This window comes from Pongo abelii, chromosome 19 (genome assembly GCF_028885655.2).
Source record: "Pongo abelii isolate AG06213 chromosome 19, NHGRI_mPonAbe1-v2.0_pri, whole genome shotgun sequence".
Classification (NCBI taxonomy): Eukaryota; Metazoa; Chordata; class Mammalia; order Primates; family Hominidae; genus Pongo; species Pongo abelii.
The window spans coordinates 18,667,279-18,687,817 of record NC_072004.2 but is presented as its reverse complement, the minus strand read 5'-3'; the positions used below and the strand labels follow the sequence as shown (position 1 = coordinate 18,687,817).

Sequence of the window (20,539 nt, the reverse complement as noted above, 5' to 3'; positions counted from 1 at the left end):
TCGAGACCAGCCTGGACAACATGGTGACACTCCATCTCTACTAAAAATACAAAAATAGCTGGACATGGTGGCAGGCACCTGTAATCCCAGCTACTGGGGAGGCTGAAGCAGGAGAATCGCTTGAACCCAGGAAGCAGAGATTGCAGTGAGCCGAGATCACGCCACTGCACTCCAGCCTGGGCAACAACAGCAAAACTTCATCTCAAAAAATAAAATAAAATAAATATATTTTTAAAAAAGTTTATCCTCTGGTAGAAGAGGAGAAGCCATTTCACATTAAGCCAGCCCCCTAACCCTGTTTTTCCACATAGGAGGCCACCTGGCTCAGAGGACTCTGGCCTTTGGCAGCCACTGTCTGAGCTGGGAGCTTCACCACCCACCGTGAGGGACCATGGCAAGCCTCCCATGACCAATCCAAGCCCAGGTTTCCCTTGAGTGGAATGGGGGTGATGAGACAGGCCACCGGAGGTTACCTTCTGCACAGAAGCGAGACCAGATGTAAAAGTACAGGGCCCACTCAGGGCCGAGGCTGGCGGCCCCTCTACTCTGTCTGCTTAATGTCAACTAATACAGGTCCCTCTCTCACCATTCACTCTCTGGAGGGACCCTCCTGGATGCTGGAATCTGAGGTCAGGCAAGCCCTGGGCAGCAAAAACCATCTCATGGCAGGAGGGGTGGAAGTTAGAATGTCACAATGCGACTGTGTTCTCTAGATCCCACAGTAAAACGAAATGGCCGGCAGCTGCTCCAGTTCCCCAGATCCATAACTCTTTTCAGGAGGGTGAAATGTCATTCATTCTTCAATTAACAAGTGTGACCTGAGCCAAACTCAAAAGGCACTGACAGCTCACGTGCTCCAGCAGGGGTGGGCGTGGGGCCCGTGGGTAGGACCGTGCTTCTTAAGGCCCTGCTCGCCTCCACGCTGGGCTGCCTCTTCTCACTCCTCTGCTGGTTGTGAGCTTCACCCCATTTTCTTTTTTCTTTCCTTTTTTTTTTTTTTTTTTTTTGAGATGGAGTCTTACTCTGTCACCCAGGCTGGAGTGCAGTGGCGCGATCTCTGCTCACTGCAAATTCCACCTCCCGGGTTCACGCCATTCTCCTACCTCAGCCGCCTAAGTAGCTGGGACTACAGGCGCCCGCCACCATGCCCGGCTATTTTTTTGTATTTTTAGTAGAGACAGGGTTTCACGGTGTTAGCCAGGATGGTCTTGATCTCCTGACCTCATGATCCTCCTGCCTCAGCCTCCCGAAGTGCCGAGGGATTACATGCATGAGCCACCGCACCCGGCCCAAACCTGGCTAATTTTTTATTTTGTAGATATGGAGTCTCACCACATTGCCCAGTTTGGTCTGGAACTCCTGGGCTCAAGTGATTCTCCCACCTCGGCCTCCTCCCAAAGTACTGAAACTACAAGTGTGAGCCACCAAGCCCAGCCATCCTCCTTTTCTTTACCTTTACCTTCCAGGGCCCAGGACAGAACCTGCTAGGTGCTACTGTGTCTCTGTGTAAATACACATTGTATTTTGAAGACAATAGTAACAATAAGCCAGCCAACCTTCACTCGGAAGTGAACTAGCTGCCAAGCTCTGGCAAGGGACTTGCAGGAGACAGAACAGAGTGCTCATGAGACAAGGACGCCCGTGCCACGGCGGGCAGCCATCTCTCCTCGCTGAGCGCCACTTCCTAGCCTGTGAGGTGGGAATGGTAGAGGTGCCATGGGACGCCAGGAGGATTAAATGAGAAAGTGCAAGGAAAGCACTCAGCGCAGCGCCTGGCGGGGGGCATGGCTAGACAGACGCTGGCTGTGACAACCGTGTCATCGAGTCCTGGTGACAACCCTGCGAGGGACGGCCACTCTTCAGATTAAGAACTGAGGTGAGCGGCCAGGCGCGGTGGCTCACGCCTGTAATCCTAGCACTTTGGGAGGCCAAGGCAGGTGGATCACCTGAGGTCAGGCATTCAAGACTAGCCTAGCCGACATGGTGAAACCCCGTCTCCACTAAACATACAAAAATTAGCCGGGCATGGTGCTGGGCGCCTGTAATCCCAGCTACTCTGGAGGCTGAGGCAGGAGAATCGCATGAACCCGGGAGGCGGAGGTTACAGTGAGCTGAGGTCAAGCCACTGCACTCCAGCCTGGGCGACGGAGCAAGAATCCATCTCAAAAACAAACAACAACAACAACAAGAAGTGAGGTGAGGTATGAAGCAAAAGCTGACAGAACTAAAGGGTGGAAAAGACAAATCCACAGTTCTTGTTAGGGCCCTCCATGGTCCTGTCAGTGACTGAGAGAATCAAAGCAGTGGACAAGAAGGCTGCTGGAGCTGGCAAGGTCACCAAGTTTGCCCAGAAAGCTCAGAAGGCTAAATGAATATTATCCCTAATACCTGCCACCCCGCTCTTAATCAGTGGTGGAAGAACGTCTCAGAACTGTTTCAATTGGCCATTTAAATTTAGTAGTAAAATACTGGTTAATGATAACAATGCATCGTAAAACCTTCAGAAGGAAAGGAAAATGTTTTGTGGATCACTTTGGTTTTCTTTTTTGCCTGTAGCAGTTTTAAGTTATTAGTTTTTAAAATCAGTACTTTTGAATGGAAACAACTTGACCAAAAATTTGTTGGGCAGGGCGCGGTGGCTCACGCCTGTAATCCCAGCAATTTGGGAGGCTAAGGCGGGCGGATCACGAAGTCAGGAGATCGAGACCATCCTGGCTAACACAGTGAAACCCTGTCTCTACTAAAAAATAAAAAAAATTAGCCGGGCGTGGTGGCAGGCGCCTGTAGTCCCAGCTACTCGGGAGGCTGAAGCACGAGAATGGCGTGAACCCGGGAGGCGGAGCTTGCAGTGACCCGAGATGGCGCCACTGCACTTCAGCCTGGGCGACAGAGCGAGACTCCGTCTCAAAAAAAAAAAAAAATTGTCACAGAATTTTGAGACCCATTAAAAAAAATCTAATGAGAAAGAAAGAAAGAAAAAGAAAGAAAGAAAGGAAGAGAAAGAAAGAAACGCAGGTGGAAAATCGGGAGGACGCAGCTGACCTGAGCAGCGCCATCCAGTGGCTGGACCTGACCACAGCACACGGCAGCCTTGGGAACAGCCTGGAGTCTCTTTGGTGTCACCAAAACAGATCACAGTTGGGGCCATCAAACAAACCTTAGATTTAAACGAATAGAAAGCATACACAGTATGCTCCCAAACCACCACAGAATTAAACTCGAAATCAGTCACAGAAAGCGATTGTGGAAAGAATGCACGCGAGGGCCAAATGGGAAGTCTTGGGAAATCTAGAAACATTTTGAACTGAATGAAAATGAGAATAGAACACATGAAACCCTGTGGGATGCGGCTAAGGCAGGGCTTCTATTAGTAAGGAAGAAAAGTCCCAGGTCAGGAATATAAGCTTTGCCCTTAAGAAATTAGAGAAAGAGTGGCTGGGCGCAGTGGCTCATGCCTGTAATCCCAGCACTTTGGGAGGCTGAAGCAGGCAGATTACTTGAGGTCAGGAGTTCAAGACCAGCCCGGCCAACATGATGAAACCCCGTCTCTACTAAATATACAAAAATTAACCAGGCATGGTGGAGGACGCCTGTAATCCTAGCTACTTGGGAGGCTGAGGCAGGAGAATTGCTTGAACCCGGGAGACGGAGGTTGCAGTGAGCCGAGATTGCACCACTGCATTCCAGCCTGGGCAACAGAGGGAGACTCCGTCTCAAAAAAAGAAAGAAAGAAATTAGAGAAAGAGGAATAAGTTAAACCCAAAGGAGGCAGGACAAAAAAATTAAAGATAAGCAAAAATCAATCAAATTGAAAACAGGAAAACAATAGAGAAAAAAAATTACACCCAAAGCTGGTTCTTTGGGGAAAATTTTTTTTCCCAATAAAATTGAGAAACCTCCAGCCAGCCTGACCAAGAAAAAAAGAGAAAACACACAAAATATCAATATCAGAAATAAAAGACGGGACTTCTCTACTGACCTCACAAACATTAAAGTAATAATAAGGGAATACTATGAATAACACAAATTAAGTAACTTAGATGAAATGAACCGATCCTTGCAAGACACAACTGCCAAAATTCATTCAAGAAATAATCCTTTATCTTTTAAAGGATTTGAATTTATGGCTTAAAAACCTAAAAAAAGAAAGCCTTGAGCCCAAATGGTTTCCTGGATGAATTCTGCCTAACATTTAAGGAAAAAATAATTCCAATTCCACACAATCTCTTCCAGAATACGGAAGAGGGAGGCAACACTTCCCAACTCACTGTACTACCCTAACATTAAAACCAGGCCAGGTGTGGTGGCTCACCGCCTGTAATCCCAGCATTTTAGGAGGCCAAGGTGGGTTGATCACTTAAGGTCAGGAGTTTGAGACCAGCCTGGCCAACAACCCTGTCGCTATTAAAAATACAAAAAACAAAACAAAACAAAACAAAAACCGGGTGTGGTGGTAGGTGCACCTGTAATCCCAGCTACTCAGGAGGCTGAGGTGGGGGAATTGCTTGAACTCGGGAGGCGGAGGTTGCAATGAGCTGGTATCACGCCACTGCATTCCTGAGTACATGCCTGACTGACAGAGCGAGACTCTGTCTTAAAATAAATAAATTAATTAAATCAAATAAAACCAGATAAAGAAAGAAAATCCCCCCAAAAATTAGAGCAAATCAAATCCAGCAATATATACAAAGGATAATAGGTCAGGACCAGCCAGGGATCACCCCAGGAATCCAGAGCTGGTTCAACATTCAAAACATCAATGTAATTCATATTTACAGCTTAATGAGGAAAAACAGTGTCATCTCAACAGAGGCAGCGGAAACAAGCTCCAAGAGTTTCTGTCATTGTTTTGATGAGCAGCCACAGAAAGCCTCAACCCTGCTCTGTCTTGGCTGTTGCCAAAATTACTGAAGACAAAATGTATGGCCTTGAAAACACCACAGAGTAACTCATCTAATATAATGGCCTAATGTTTATTTCAACTAAAGTAATACAATCAAAAGATTTTTGGAAACGATTTTGGATAGAGGCAAACATTTTTCCCTGAAAGGCAGTCAAGATACCCCACATCGGCCGTTGGAGTTTTGCCTCCAGGGCCTTACTTGGGTGCCCATATTACAGACAGGGACCTGTGTCCCCTGCCCCAGATCTCTCAGCCTTCTGAATACAAGGGCTTTGCCTTCTTAAAGACCACCCTCAGGTGGGCTGCACTCGACACTTCATAAAGCTTCTCTACACCCCTCATCTCATTCTGTTCTTCACAATAACCCCCTCACTGTCCCCATTCTTCTTGACACCAACACCAAGCTGGAGACATCATCACTCACCCGCTCTGGTGAGCAGGTGATTCGCTATGGAAAAGGGACCTGAGACCTGGGCATGCGCCCTTGCTCTGATGACCTCAGTGTGCTCTGCCAGCCTGGGTGCCCGCACCCCTAGGCCCTACTGGAGCCATCTTCTGAATCCTGGAGGTGCCCCTGCCTGTGGACATTAAGATGCAGACCCTGCTCTCGTCCACCTGCCACCCCACTGCCTTCAGGCAGCTACCCAGCTGAAGAACAAGGCTCCAGAATCCCCTGACAGGGAGGGCAACAAGGAGCAAAGGGGCCTCAGTCAATGAGGCTGCAGTGGGCACACTCCTCACCCTAACTCCTCAGCCCAACAGCTGATTTTTTGGGTTGTTTGTTTTTGTTTTGAGACAGAGTTTCACTCTTGTTGCCCAGGCTGGAGTGCAATGGCGTGATATCGGCTCACTGCAACCTCCACCTACCAGGTTCAAGTGATTCTCCTGCCTCAGCCTCCCGAGTAGCTGGGAGTACAGGCATGCGCCACCATGCCTGGCTAATTTTTTCTATTTTTAGTAGAGACGGGATTTCTCCATGTTGGTCAGGCTGGTCTCCAACTCCAGACCTCAGGTGATCCGCCCGCCTCAGCCTCCCAAAGTGCTGGGATTACAGGCGTGAGCCACCGTGCCCAGCCCAAACGGCTGATTTTTTTTTTTTTTTTTTATTAAAAACAAGCAAGATTCTGTACCTGCTGAAGCAGGCCTAGAAAAGAGCTGGTGTCCCCTCCCCCTCCCCCTCCCCCTCCCCCTCCCCCTCCCCCTCCCCCTCCCCCTCTCCCTCTCCCTCTCTTGGGTCTCCCTCTCCCTCTCTTCGGTCTCCCTCTCCTTCTTTTTTCGGTCTCCCGCTGTTATCGAAGCTGGACTGTACTGCCATGATCTCGGCTCGCTGCAACCTCCCTGCCTCGGGCTCCTGTGACTCTCCTGCCTCGGCCTGCCGAGTGCCTGGGATTGCAGGCGCGCGCCGCCACGCCTGAATGGTTTTTGTACTTTTGGTGGAGACGGGGTTTCACCGTGTTGACCGGGCTGGTCTCCAGCTCCTGGCCTCGAGTGATCTGCCTGCCTCGGCCTCCCGAGGTGCTGGGATTGCAGACGGAGTCTCGCTAACTCAATGCTCAATGGTGCTCAGGCTGGAGTGCAGTGGTGTGATCTCGGCTCGCTGCAGCCTCCACCTACCAGCCTCCTGCCTTGGCCTCTTAAAGTGCTAGGATTACAGCCTCTGCCCCGCCGCCACCCTGTCTAGGAAGTGAGGAGCATCTCTGCCTGGCCGCCCATCGTCTGGGATGTTAGGAGCCCCTCGGCCCGGCCGCCATATCTGGGAAGTGAGGAGCGCCTCTGCCCGGCCGCCCATCGTCTGAGATGTGAGGAGCCCCTCTGCCCGGCTGCCACCCCGTCTGGGAGGAAGTGAGGAGCGCCTCTGCCCGGCTGCCCCGTCTGGGAGATGAGGAGCACCTCTTCCCGGCCGCCCCGTCTAGGAGGTGAGGAGCACCTCTGCCTGGCCGCCACCCCGTCTGGGAGGAAGTGAGGAGCGCCTCTGCCCGGTTGCCCCATCTGGGAAGTGAGGAGCGCCTCTGCCTGGCCGCCACCCCGTCTGGGAAGTGAGGAGCGCCTCTGCCCGGCTGCCACCCCATATGGGAAGTGAGGAGCGCCTCTGCCCAGCCGCCCCTTCTGGGAGGTGAGGAGTGCCTCTGCCCAGCCGCCCCTTCTGGGAGGTGAGGAGCGCCTCTGCCCAGCCGCCCCTTCTGGGAGGTGAGGAGTGCCTCTGCCCGGCCGCCCCGTCTGGGAGGTGAGGAGCGCCTCTGCCTGGCCGCCACCCCGTCTGGGAGGAAGTGAGGAGCACCTCTGCCCAGCTGCCCCATCTGGGAAGTGAGGAGCGCCTCTACCCGGCTGCCACCCCCTATGGGAAGTGAGGAGCGCCTCTGCCCGGCCGCCCACTCTGGGAAGTGAGGAGCGCCTCTGCCTGGCCGCCCACTCTGGGAGGTGAGGAGCGCCTCTGCCTGGCCACTCCGTCTGGGAAGGGAGGAGCGCCTCTGCCCGGCCACCCCGTCTGGGAGGTGAGGAGCGCCTCTGCCCGGCCGCCGCCCCGTCTGGGAGGAAGTGAGGAGCACCTCTGCCCGGCCGCCCCGTCTGGGAAGTGAGGAGCGCCTCTGCCCGGCCGCCACCCCGTCTGGGAGGAAGTGAGGAGCGCCTCTGCCCGGCTGCCCCATCTGGGAAGTGAGGAGCGCCTCTGCCCGGCTGCCACCCCGTATGGGAAGTGAGGAGCGCCTCTGCCCGGCCACCCCGTCTGGGAAGTGAGGAGCACCTCTGCCTGGCCGCCACCCCGTCTGGGAGGAAGTGAGGAGCGCCTCTGCCCAGCCGCCACCCCGTATGGGAAGTGAGGAGCGTCTCTGCCCGGCCGCCCCGTCTGGGAGGTGAGGAGTGCGTCTGCCCGGCTGCCACCCCGTCTGGGAGGAAGTGAGGAGCACCTATGCCCGGCTGCCCCATCTGGGAGATGAGGAGCACCTCTGCCCGGCCGCCCCGTCTGGGAGGTGAGGAGTGCCTCTGCCTGGCCGCCACCCCGTCTGGGAGGAAGTGAGGAGCGCCTCTGCCCGGCTGCCCCATCTGGGAAGTGAGGAGCGCCTCTGCCCGGCCGCCACCCCATATGGGAAGTGAGGAGCGCCTCTGCCTGACCACTCCGTCTGGGAGGTGAGGAGCGCCTCTGCCCGGCCGTCACCCCGTCTGGGAGGAAGTGAGGAGCACCTCTGCCCGGCCGCCCCGTCTGGGAGATGAGGAGCACCTCTGCCCGGCCGCCCCGTCTGGGAGGTGAGGAGCGCCTCTGCCTGGCCGCCACCCCGTCTGGGAGGAAGTGAGGAGCGCCTCTGCCTGGCTGCCCCATCTGGGAAGGGAGGAGCGCCTCTGCCTGGCCGCCACCCCGTCTGGGAGGAAGTGAGGAGCGCCTCTGCCTGGCTGCCCCATCTGGGAAGGGAGGAGCGCCTCTGCCCAGCCGCCACACCGTCTGGGAAGTGAGGAGTGCCTCTGCCTGGCCACCCCGTCTAGGAGGTGAGGAGCGCCTCTGCCTGGCCGCCCAGTCTGGGAAGTGAGGAGCGCCTCTGCCCGGCCGCCCTGTCTGGGAAGTGAGGAGCGCCTCTGCCCGGCCGCCCTGTCTGGGAGGTGAGGAGCGCCTCTGCCTGGCCGCCACCCCGTCTGGGAGGAAGTGAGGAGCGTCTCTGCCCGGCCGCCCCGTCTGGGAGGTGTACCCAACAGCTCCGAAGAGACAGCGACCATCGGGAGCGGGCCATGAGGACGATGGCGGTTTTGTTGAAAGGAAGCGGGGGGAAGTGTGGGGAAAGGAAGGAGAGATCAGATTGTTGCTGTATCTGTGTAGAAAGAGGTGGGCATAGGAGACTCCATTTTGTTCTGACTAGGAGAAATTCTTCTGCCTTGGGATGCTGTTGATCTATGGCCTTGCCCCCAGCCCCGTGCTCTCTGAAACATGTGCTGTGTCAACTCAGGGTTAAATGGATTAAGGGCGGTGCAAGATGTGCTTTGTTAAACAGATGCTTGAAGGCAGCATGCTCTTTAAGAGTCATCACCACTCCCTAATCTCAAGTACCCAGGGGCACAAACACTGCAGAAGGCCGCAGGGTCCTCTGCCTAGGAAAACCAGAGACCTTTGTTCATGTGTTTATCTCCTGACCTTCTCTCCACTATTATCCTATGACCCTCCCATATCCCCCTCTCCCAGAAACACCCAAGAATGATCAATAAATACTTCATAAATTAAAATAAATAAATAAATAAATAAAATAAAAATAAAAATACAAAAAAAAAAAAAAAAAAAAAAAAAAAAAAAAGAAAAGAGCTGGTGGAGGTCGAGGTACCCAGAGCAACACTGTTTGGTATGACATGGCAGCCACTGGTCACAGGCAGTGCTACAAGCTTGGAATGCCACAGGACAAAATATGTCTGATATATATTTTGATAACAATAAAATATATTATTAAAATTATTTTTTCTATTTCTTTGCTATTTTCCATTTCTTCTTACTAATTTAACATGGCTACTAGAAAGGTTTAAATTATGCATGTGGCACACGATGTTTCTACTGGACAGCACAGCAGCACAGGGCTAGCACCTGAGATCCTGCAGCTCAGACACCCATAGGGTGAACAAAAACCTTGCAACTCTCCCAGGCCAGGGACTGACATATTTTAAAACCGGAGATTTCGATTGAGGAGGGAGTAGAGCTACCACATAAGCAAATATGTAATGTTGTATGTTGTATATTGTATGTTTCTTTCTTTCTTTCTTTAAGAAAAATCCCTTGGCAACAGGAAGCTTAACTGCACCAACAAGGACAGCAGAAGAAAAACAGATTGTTAGTCAACGAGGGTCACCCTGACCCGAACCCCAGCCCCAGCTCTCTCCAGCTGCACAGCCCTGGGGAGAAAGGAGAAAGAGCAGAAAAGCCCATTCCTCACACACCCAGTTAGTCTCCCCTGCCCACTGGCAGGCCCCTAGCTGGGTCTGCAAAGGGACACTGCCCTCTTGCATTCTGCCCCCCTTCTACACGGCTCCCCCACCCACCCTTCTGCACAGTGGCTTCTGAGGGCGCCCCTGGGGATGATCATGACCTCCCATCTTGATCTGAGGATTATCAGATACAGGTTCACCTGGTGAAAATGCAGGAGCTGTAGGGGTAGGACCCATCACTCATCTGACTGCATGCTGTAATTCAATGAACAGTTTACTAAAGTAGTAGTCTTCTTCCTGTCCTCTGCTGAGCACCCAACAGGCCAGCGGTCCTGTGCTCCCTCAGGGCCAGTGGCCCATCTCCTCCTGTGCCTCCTGGAGGGCTTCGCACCTGCCTCCCTCCACTGGGGAATCTTGCCCCACTGACTGACCTTTCGGCTCTCAGATCCCAGGTCCCTCCCTCGCAGATAGGGCAACAGGCTCTCTTGGGATTTCAATCAGCTACTTCCCATCAGCTACTCTTCAAAACACTAACTGGTGTTAGCTCCTTCAGAGAACTCTCTGGCTTTCCAGGCCTACAATCTCCCTCCCTAGAATGAAAGCTCAGTGACAGACATGCCCTTAACCTTCTGAGTGACACGAGGCCCTCAGTACGCCCTGAAACAATACTGGCTGGATCAGTGAGTGAATAAATGCACATGTGAGTAAGGAATGAAGGGAGCGAAGGAACTGGATTAGAAGCTGTTTGGGGCAGAGATGTGCCTTACAGGCTTCATGAAGAGTGGGTGATTTAAAAGGTAAATGGAGCATCTAAGAGGAAGCTTTGATAGAAGGGAGAATGCAAGAGAGGTTGGAAATTGGAATCCACTGGAATTGGGAGCCTGGGGAGATGCCAGGACAGGCACTCCCTGGCCTAGGACTCTGTAGAGGGCAGCCTCAGCAGGCAAGCCAGGCCCCCAGCTTCTGCGGCCGGTCGCACCCATTATGGCCCCGAAACGGTTGGGTGGTGGTCTACAGCCTGCTCAGGGCCGGCTGGGAGAGAGGCAGGGTCCCCACCACTCTCCTGCCTCTGGGCAAAAGCTGGCCTCCTGACCCTGGAGGATGGACGGGAGCAGGGGCCACACAACACACTCCCAAACATATAATCGGCCTCCTTCACCCTCGCCCACGCTCAGTCACACACAGCCTCGGTCATACACACTCACACTCACTCTCCCGCACACTCTCAGAGCATCACATAATTTCAGTGAGACACACACAATCCCAAAGACTAACTCGCACAACCTCTGAGACTCACACAATCTCAGGGCCACACACAGGCACACAATCAGACGAGTTCAGGAACGCCCCCGTCTCTGACACACGCAATCTGAGGTTTACATGCGCCCGCACACGCACACGCACAGACAACAGCCGGCGCTCCCGCAAGCGGCGCCCCGCCCCTGCCACGCCACGCCTCCATTGCCTGGGAACTGGCGGCCCCGCCCCGCAGCGTTTGAGGCGCCGCACGCCTTCACGCCCCTCGGGCCTTGCAGATCCCTCTCCCAGTTTCCGCGGCGGTCCGGTGCGGTCAGTACCTGTCTAAAATCAATATTGCCGAGGCCTCCGCAGCAGTCAGGCCCCGCCACCGAGCTGCTCGTTGCCTCGGCTCCCGGGTTCCCAGATCTCTTCATCCGGGGGCCGCCTCAGGAGGGACCACGGGGGCCCCCCCTGCAGCCACGCGCCCCCGGAACCGGCCCTATAGCACCGGGTAAGTGCCGCCAGCCGGGGCGCTTTCCCGGTGACCCCCAACATATCCCGGCCTTCTGGGAAATGTAGTTCCCCGTCACCGCGAAGCGCCTCTTTATCTGGGGGCTCGCGACAGCGTCTAGAGGAGCCGAGACTACAAGTCCCAGTGTCTTTCGCGGCAGAGCCTGCCGGTTCCGCTGCAGCTACGTGGCAGTATCCCCTTGGATCCGGCCTCCGGCCCAGTGCCTTTGGTCGCCGGCTGCCGCACCCGAGCCTTGAACTGACCTGGCGTCCCTGCCCTTGCCTGGCGGCGGTGGGGCTAGAGGCCGGGGGCCGCGGGTCGTAGCTATAAGCAGCTTCCCGCGCAGCCTCCTGCGGACTTGGACTTGGCCCGGGTCAGACACGCCCAGGGCCCCCCGCCCTCTTCTGAAATTCGCTTTATTCTGGGGGCGGTGCGGGACGAGCACTGCCTGGAGCTTCCCGCCCCCGCGGCGCCCATGCTCTTTAGCTCGGCCAAAGACCCCTCCTCCACTCATTTTTTCCTTCATTCATTCTCTCATTCACTCTCGAGTATTTTCTGAACCAGTCTGTGCGCTGAGGGTACGGTAGGGAACAACACAGAGTCCCCCGCCCTCGCTGCCTCCTGACTGAGATGAAAGACAAAATGTGAATAAAGGGTTATAATATGGATGAGTACTGTGGTGGAAAAAACGGGGTGGGTCAAATGGTAGGGAGGGATGCTGTCTTAGAATGTGCAGGGGAGGTGCCAGACATGCCAAGTGTGAGGGCAGGGCAAACAAGGGAAGACGAATGGTATGTACAAAGGCCTGGAGACAGGACGGGCACCTAAGGAACAGAGAAAAGACCGGTGAGCTGTGGAGTAGTGATGGAGGGGGTCAAATGGAAGAGAAGAGTTTAGATGATCGGGTCCCAAAAGAACCCCTTTTGTAGGCCGGGTGTGGTGGCTCACTCCTGTAATCCCAGCACATTGGGAGGCCGAGGTGGGCGGATCACCAGAGGTCGGGAGTTCGAGACCAGCGTGACCAACACGGTGAAACCCCGTCTCTATTAAAAATACAAAAAATAGCCGGGCGTGGTGCGCGCACCTGTAATCCCAGCTACTCAGGAGGCTGAGGCAGGAGAATCGCTTGAACCCAGGAGGCGGAGGTTGCAGTCAGCGGAGATGGTGCCATTGCATGCCAGCCTGGGCAACAGAGTGAGACTCCCTCTCAAAAAAGAAAAAAACCCTTTTGTAGCCAGGTGTTATGTAATATGGGGAAATAGACTGAGAGGTTCCAAGATTTGCTCAGTCACCCAGACTGCTGGGGGCCCAGGCAGGACTTCTGCAGTCAGCTGCTTCCTGCTCCACATAGCCCGTTTCTCTCCACCTTGGCCCACAGCACCTACCAGTATTGAGCATTTACTGAGCAGCCACTGTGTGCTGCTTTAGAGGTAGTCCCAATCTTCACATCGCTAGGATGGGGCAGGCCAACCGAGGAGACAGGAAAGACACTGGCTTTGGAGCATGCACTAGCTCTGTGACTGAGCCCACCTTCATTTTCCTCAAAAGTAAAAGGGAAATACATGTTGGTAAAACTCATCACCCAGGAACTGGCCTGTGGGAAGTGCTTAGTAGGCATTGGCCCCCGGCAGGGCTGGGGACACAGGCTCAGGGCTGGTTCTCTGACTTACCACTGTTACTAATGAGTGTCGGGAGCCTTTCCCTGCTCAGTGTCCAGGCAGAGCTGCTAGAGGCAGAGCCATTTCTGAAGGAGCCCCCCGCAGCGGGAGGGCTTCTAGCAAGCCTTTCCCCTCCGCCTACCACACATCCACTTCACTGATGTTCCAGTCTTCTGACCTAACTGGTCACTCCTGTTGTTTTGTTAAGCCCAGAAAACAAATTTTTGTGTTTGCTTTATCTGAGAACAAAGTAAGGCAGCCGTAAGAGGTCACACCAGAACTGATGCAATCAGATCCTCTACTCCAGCCTACCCAACCCGGGCCCCCTTCCTCTGTGAAAAGCAAACACCCCACCCAGGAGACAGACTTGCAGCTTGAAACAAGTCAGATAAAAACCTCCTGCCTGGCTCACGCCTGTAATCCCAGCACTTTGGGAGTCCGAGGCAGGTGTATCATGAGGTCAGGAGTTCCAGACCAGCCTGGCCAGCATGGTGAAACCCCGTCTCTACTAAAAATACAAAAATTAGCCAGGCATGGTGGCGCACACCTGTGATCCTAGCTACTAAGGAGGCTGAGGCAGGAGAATCACTTGAACCTGGGAGGTGGAGGTTGCAGTGAGCCGAGATTGCACCACTGCATTCCAGCCTGGGCGACAGAGTGAGATTCCATCTAAAAACAAAAAAAAAAACCCTGCCAAAGATACTTTGGGGCACAAGTACTTGCCTGAGCCCTTCGAAAGCTCCCAAGTCTGAGAGCTTGTAGAGAAATTATCCAGGCCAACCTCCCTCACTGAAGCATTCCTTCTGTGCCATCCTGGGCAAATGGAAAAGTTGGTTCTGCTTACGTGCCCCCAGTGATGAGAGGTTCCCCACCTCTTGAGGTCACCCGCTCCACTGATGGACATGGGTCCATTAACCCAAAGTCATGATACCCATTAACCCAAAGTCACCCTTGCTGAAGCTTTAACAAACAAAAGTTCCTTTCTACCTTCAGGGTTATCTCTCTTTGCCCCTTGATTGAGCTCTTCAGATATAGGAAACCATTTATCACGGAACAGCTCCCAGGGCAAACCTCCTGATGGCCTCTCTTTTCTCTAACCCCACTTCCCTGGCTCCTGAATTCTGAATCAGGCTGCAGAAACTCCCAGCAATCATTAAAATGGGGTTTTAGTGCTAAAATTAACATGTGTTTATTGGGTGCCTTTGGGTAAAACCTAAACCTTTCCCTACTCTGAATCTATTTTCTGTTCATAAAACATAATGATATTTCTATCATAGAATATTTCTTGAGTATAATATCTCTTGAGTGAGGCTGTTGTGAGGATTAGAGGTAATAACTCGTACAAAAGTGCCTGGCATACAGTGCATTCTAAGAAAATGTCCAGGCCGGGCGCAGTGGTTCATGCCTGTAATCTCAGCACTTTGGGAGGCCAAGGCAGGCAGATTGCTTGAGCCCAGGAATTCGAGACAAGCCTGGGCAACATGGCAAAACCCCATCTCTACAAAAAAAAATACCAAAAAAAATTAGCCGGGTGTGGTGGCACGTGCCTGTAGTCCCAGCTACTTGGGAAACTAAGGCGGCAGGATCACTTGAGCCCAGGAGAGAGAGACTTCAGGGAGCTATGATTGCGCCACTGTACTCCAGCCTAAGTGATGAGAGTGAGACCCTGTCTCCAAAAAAAAAGAAAGAAAAAAATGTTTCCCTCCTTTCTATATAATTGAGATTTGGTGGTTAAGGTCACACTCATGGACATGCTGCTGGGATTTAGGATACCACTGGGGGCCAGGAGAGCTGGCTGACAGCTCAGGGACCTGCCAGAGTTCCTGGGAGGAGATGGGTGGGAAGGGGCCAGGATGGGTGGCCAGAGCTGCTCCCCAGATAGCATGTACTGCAGGTTATCAGAAACCCTATTGTCACTGGGAGTGCTTTAAAACCAGGAAGGTGGTGAGGGGCTATGGCCGCAATGCCCAGCACCCCCTGCATAGATTCAGGCCTGATTGCCCTCATCCTACCCCGGGTGGCTCCAGGAACAAGAGGGTAGCCAGGGTGGGAGCTGGGGCAGGGGAGAGGTCATCTGGAGATGTGTGCCCTGATCACAAGTTCCCTCCCCACTCCCATCTGCCCTGAGCTTTGGAAGAAGCCCCTTCCCGAAGGACCTACTACTTGCTGGGAAGAGGGCACGGGAGTGAAGTCACCTGAATCCAGTTGTCCACAGCCTAGGCCAGCCTGGGAAACACCAGCAAGGATGTTGGTGCTGGCAGGGCCTCACTGCCCCTGTGTCCACAGTGTCCACAGAGCACAAACCCCTGCCTTCCTGCTGGCCTCCAGAGGTCCTAAACACCCCAGGTATACACCCACCACAGGGCATTTTCATGTGCTATGTCCTCCGCCTGGGTTGCTCTTCCCCGCATTTCCTCCCAGTACCCTCCTCACCTCCTCTGGGTTCTGCTCAACTTCCACCTCTCCACCCTGTTGAACATGCTGACTTCCCCACGCTCGCCATGGGCCTCTCCCAACTTTATTCCTCTCCATGGGCCATATCATTTAACAAATGTATTTAGTGCACTTCTTTATTTTGTATAGTGTCATTCCCTGTCCATCCCCCATCCCCTATAAGGGGAACTTCAACAGGGCAGAGATTTTTTGTTTGTTTTTTGAGACAGAGTCTTGCTCTGTCGCCCAGGCTAGAGTGCAGTGACGTGATCTCGGCTCACTGCAACCTCTGCCTCCCAGGTTCCAGCAATCGTCCTGCCTCAGCCTCTCGAGTAGCTGGGACTACAGGTGTGCACCACCACACCCAGCTAATTTTTCTATTTTTTAGTAGAGACAGGGTTTCACTATATTGGCCAGGCTGGTCTCGAACTCCTGACCTCAGGTGATCCACCTGCCTCAGTCTCCCAAAGTGCTGGGATTACAGGCGTGAGCTACCACCCCTGGCTTTTTTTTTTTTTTTTAAGAGACTCCTGGGTTTAAATTCCTGGGCCCAGGCGATCCTCCTGACTCAGTCTCTGGAATAGCTGAGACTACAAGTGCATGCCACCATGCCCGGCTAAGGGCAGGGATGTCTTTTTTTTGAGATGGAATCTCACTCTGTCACCCAGGCTGGAGTGCAGTGGCATGATCTCAGCTCACTGCAACCTCCCCCCAACCCCGGGTTCAAGTGATTCTCCTGCCTCAGCCTCCCAAGTAGCTGGGATTACAGGTGCACACCACCATGCCCTGCTAATTTTTTTGTACTTTTAGTAGAGATGAGGTTTTGCCATGTTGGCCAGGCTGGTCTCGAACTCCTCACCTCAGGTGATACGCCCACCTTGGCCTCCCAAAGTGCTGGGATTACAGGCATGAGCCACCATGCCCGGTTCTGAGGGCAGGGATTTCTGTTTGTACACAGCCCTGTCCTGGGCACCTAGCTGTGGCACAAAGCAGGCACTGAATATACAATGAGTGAATGAACACTGTAGCTCTGCCACTCTGAGTTGGGTGATCTTGGGAAAGCCACTTTTCTGGGCCTCAGTGACCGTGTCTGTGGAATGGGGAGGGTGACCAAGTCTGTTACCTAAATAAGAGACCAAACCCACCTATTAAGATTGAAGTTCGGCCGGTTGTGGTGGCTCATGCCTGTAATCCCAGCACTTTGGGAGACCAAGACGGGTGGATCACCTAAGGTCAGGAGTTCGAGACCAGCCTGGCCAACATGGTGAAACTCCGTCTCTACTAAAAATACAAAATTAGCCGGATTTGATGGCAGGCATCTGTAATCCCAGCTACTAAGGTAGGCTGAGGTGGGAGAATCACTTGAACCCGGGAGGCAAAGGTTGCGGTGAGCTGAGACCGTGCCATTGCACTCCAGCCTGAGCAATAAAAGCAAAACTCCGTCTCAAAAAAAAAAGATTAAAGTTCCTGGCTGGGCATGGTGGCTCACGCCTATAATCCCAACATTTTGGGAGGCCAAGATGGGTAGATTGCTTGAGCTCAGTAGTTCAAGACCAGCCTGGGAAACATGGTGAAGTCCTGTCTCTACGAAAAAAAAAAAAAAAATTAGCCAGGCGTGGTGGCGTGCACCTGTAATCCCAGCTACTCAAGAGGCTGAGGTGGGAGGATCACTTGAGCCCGGGAAGTTGAGGCAGCAGTGAGCCATGACGGCTGACTACACTCCAGCCTGGGCAGCAGAGTGAGACCCTGTCTCGGAAAACAAAACAAAACAAACAAACAAACAAACAAACAAAACCTAACCATGGAAACAATAGCTAATCTGTCTGAGTTCTTGCTGGCTGCAGGCTCTGAGCTCAGCACTTGAAGAACACATTTTCTTTAAGCCTCACAAGATCCCTGTGAGGTAGGGAATGTTATTCTGACTTTCCAGATGAGGTAATTGACTCATGTGGAAGGTACTGGCCCACAGTCACACAGCTGAGTAAGTGTCAGAGTTGAAACCTGTGGTCTGATGAAGGCAAAACATTCTTCCTTACCATGGCCCTGAGGTCCTAGATGGTCCGGGCCCAGCCCATCTTCCCAGCCCTTCTTGCCCTCTGTACTCCAGCCACACTGGCCTCTTTGAGGTTCCTTCCAGCCACAGGGCCTTTGCACCTCCTGTTCACTCTGCCAGGCACACTCTTCCCTTCTCTTCTTGGAGATCAAGAATGGTCCTCTCATCATCTGCCTGGCCCACCTCCACATCCCCTGCCAGCAGCCAGTACACACCTGGCACCAGGATGGCAGTGGGTGAATATTTGCTGAATGAGGGAGGTCAGAATTGAATTTAAGTCCCATGAAAATATCCTTCAAAAATGAAGGTGGCCGGGCACGGTGGCTCGCCTGTAATCCCAGCACTTTGGGAGGCTGGGGTGGGCGAATCACGAGGTCAGGAGATCGAGACCATCCTGGCCAATATGGTGAAACCCGTCTCTACTAAAAATACAAAAAAATTAGCTGGGTGTGGTGGCACGCACCTGTAGTCCCAGCTACTTGGGAGGCTGAGGCAGGAGAATCACTTGAGCCTGGGAGGCGGAGGTTGCAGCTGAGATTGCTCCACTGCACTCCAGCCTGGTGACAGATCAAGACTCCACCTCAAAAAAAAAAAAAAAAAAAAAGGAGGCAAAAAGGCTGGGCACGGTGGCTTATGCCTGTAATCCTAGCACTTTGGGAGGCTGAGGCGAGCAGATCACCTGAGGTCAGGAGTTCGAGACTAGCCTGGCCAACATGGAGAAACCCCATCTCTACTAAAAATACAAAAATTAGTGGGGTGTGATGGTGCATGCCTGTAATCCCAGCTACTTGGGAGGCTGAGGCAGGAGAATCACTTGAACCCAGGAGGCAGAGATTGCAGTGAGCCGAGATCGCGCCACTACACTACAGCCTGGGTAACAGAGCAAGACTCTGTCTCAAAAAAAATAAATAAATAAAAGCGGAGGCAAAGTAAAGCTATTTTCAGACAAACAAAAGCTGAGAGAATTGATCACCAGCGGGCCCAACCTGAAAAGAAATACCATGGGCGGGTTCTGCAGGCAGCAGGAAAATGATCCCAGTTGGAAGCCCAAGAACACGGGAAGAAATGAAAAAGACACATACGTGTAGGTAAATCTAGATAAGTATTAGGTGCTTGTAAAAATAAAATAATCTTGTGGAGTTTTAAATATTTACCTTGATAATTGAGAGAAAAGGCAGAAAAAAATCGGTAAGACTATAGATTTGAACATGATTGGCATTCATAGAACTCTCCTCCTAGCAACTGTAGAATGTACCTTCTTCCCCAGTTCACACTGAACATTGGCCAAAACAGACCCTATGCTGGGGCATAAAGCCAATCTCAACAGATTTCAAATGATTGAAATCATAGTTTATGCTCTTCTTTTTTTTTTTTTTTGAGACGGAGTTTTGCTCTTTTTTGCCCAGGCTAGAGTGCAGTGGCATGATCTCGGCTCACAGCAACCTCCGCCTCCTGGCTTCAAGCCATTCTCCTGCCTCAGCCTCCGGAATAGCTGGGACTATAGGCATGCACCATCATGCCCGGCTAATTTTGTATTTTTAGTAGAGATGGGGTTTCTCCATGTTGGTCAAGTTGGTCTCAAACTCCAGACCTCAGGTGATCCGCCCGCCTCGGCCTCCCAAAGTGCTGGGATTACAGGCGTGAGCCACCGCGCCCGGCCTATGCTCTTAAACATAGTGGGATTAAACTGGAAAACAAGATGATAACTTAAAAAAAAATCTTCCAATATTTGCAAACTAGACAATACTTTTTCTTTTTTTTGAGACAGGGTGTCTGTCGCCCAGGCTGGGGTGCTGTTTCACAATCATGGATCACCGCAGCCTCGACCTCCCGAGTTCTACTGATGCTCCCATCTCAGCTTCCCAAGTAGCTGGGACTACAGACACTTGCCCCAATGCCTGGCTAAATTTTTTTGTATTTTTTGTAGAGATGGAGTTTTACCATGTTGTCCAGGCTGGTCTTGAACTCCTGGACTCAAGCAATCCATACTCCTCAGCCTCCCACAGTGTTGGGATTATAAGTGTGAGCCACCACGATGGGCCAGACAATACATTTTTTTCAGCCCCAGAAACAAGGTCCAGCCTGGGTCAGGTGTCGTCCATGGACCAGCAATGGGGACCGAGGGCTTGGGGTGCTATCACTGGCTCAGGGTGGGTCAGGTGACCAACTCTACTCAAGCAACAGTGGCCAGGGGAGGGGCAGGTGACCAGACTGCATGAGAAGATAGCATTTCCCATTTAATCTCACAGATAGAGGGCTGGGGTCAGGAGGAGGCATGAAGCATTGAGTGCCAACTTAGTGCTACGCGGACAGACAGAGTGCTGTGCGAATAAACAATAACAAGCCGTCCCTGCCGCGGTGGCTCAGAAGCGGCTAGGGCATAAGCAGGCCATTACCACAGAGTGGAAAACTGCTTCGCAGGGGTGTGCACAGGAAGGGGGGAAAGAGCAGCATTCAAGACTTGAAGGCAGGCCGGGCGCAGTGGCTCATGCCCGTAATCCCTGCACTTTGGGAAGCTGAGGTCGGCCGATCACCTGAGGTCAGAAGATCGAGACCAACATGGCCAACATGGTGAAACCCCAGCTCAACTAAAAATACAAAAATTAGCCCGGTGTGGTGGCCCCCACCAGCTACTCGAGAGACTAAGGCAGGAGAATCACTTGAATCCGGGAGGCGGAGGTTGCAGTCAGCCGAGATCATACCACTGCACTCCAGGCTGGGTGACAGTGAGACTCCGTCTCAAAAACAAAACAAAACAACAACAAAAAAGACCTGAGGCCGGGTGCAGTGGCTTACGCCTGTCATCCCAGCACTTTGAGAGGCCGAGGCGGGCAGATCACTGAAGTCGGGAG

General features: G+C 52.9%; 1 protein-coding gene across 1 annotated transcript in view; it reads right to left on the bottom strand.

The window, feature by feature from the left end:
- Positions 1–11,662, bottom strand: part of PEMT (phosphatidylethanolamine N-methyltransferase) — an 88,995-nt gene extending 77,333 nt beyond the window's left edge. The window contains exon 1 of the mRNA XM_002827100.5: positions 11,371–11,662. Within this exon, the coding sequence (XP_002827146.3) occupies positions 11,371–11,466 (96 nt within the window). The 5' untranslated portion in view covers positions 11,467–11,662. The remainder of the gene's footprint in view (positions 1–11,370) is intronic.
- Between the last annotated feature and the right edge of the window lie 8,877 nt (positions 11,663–20,539).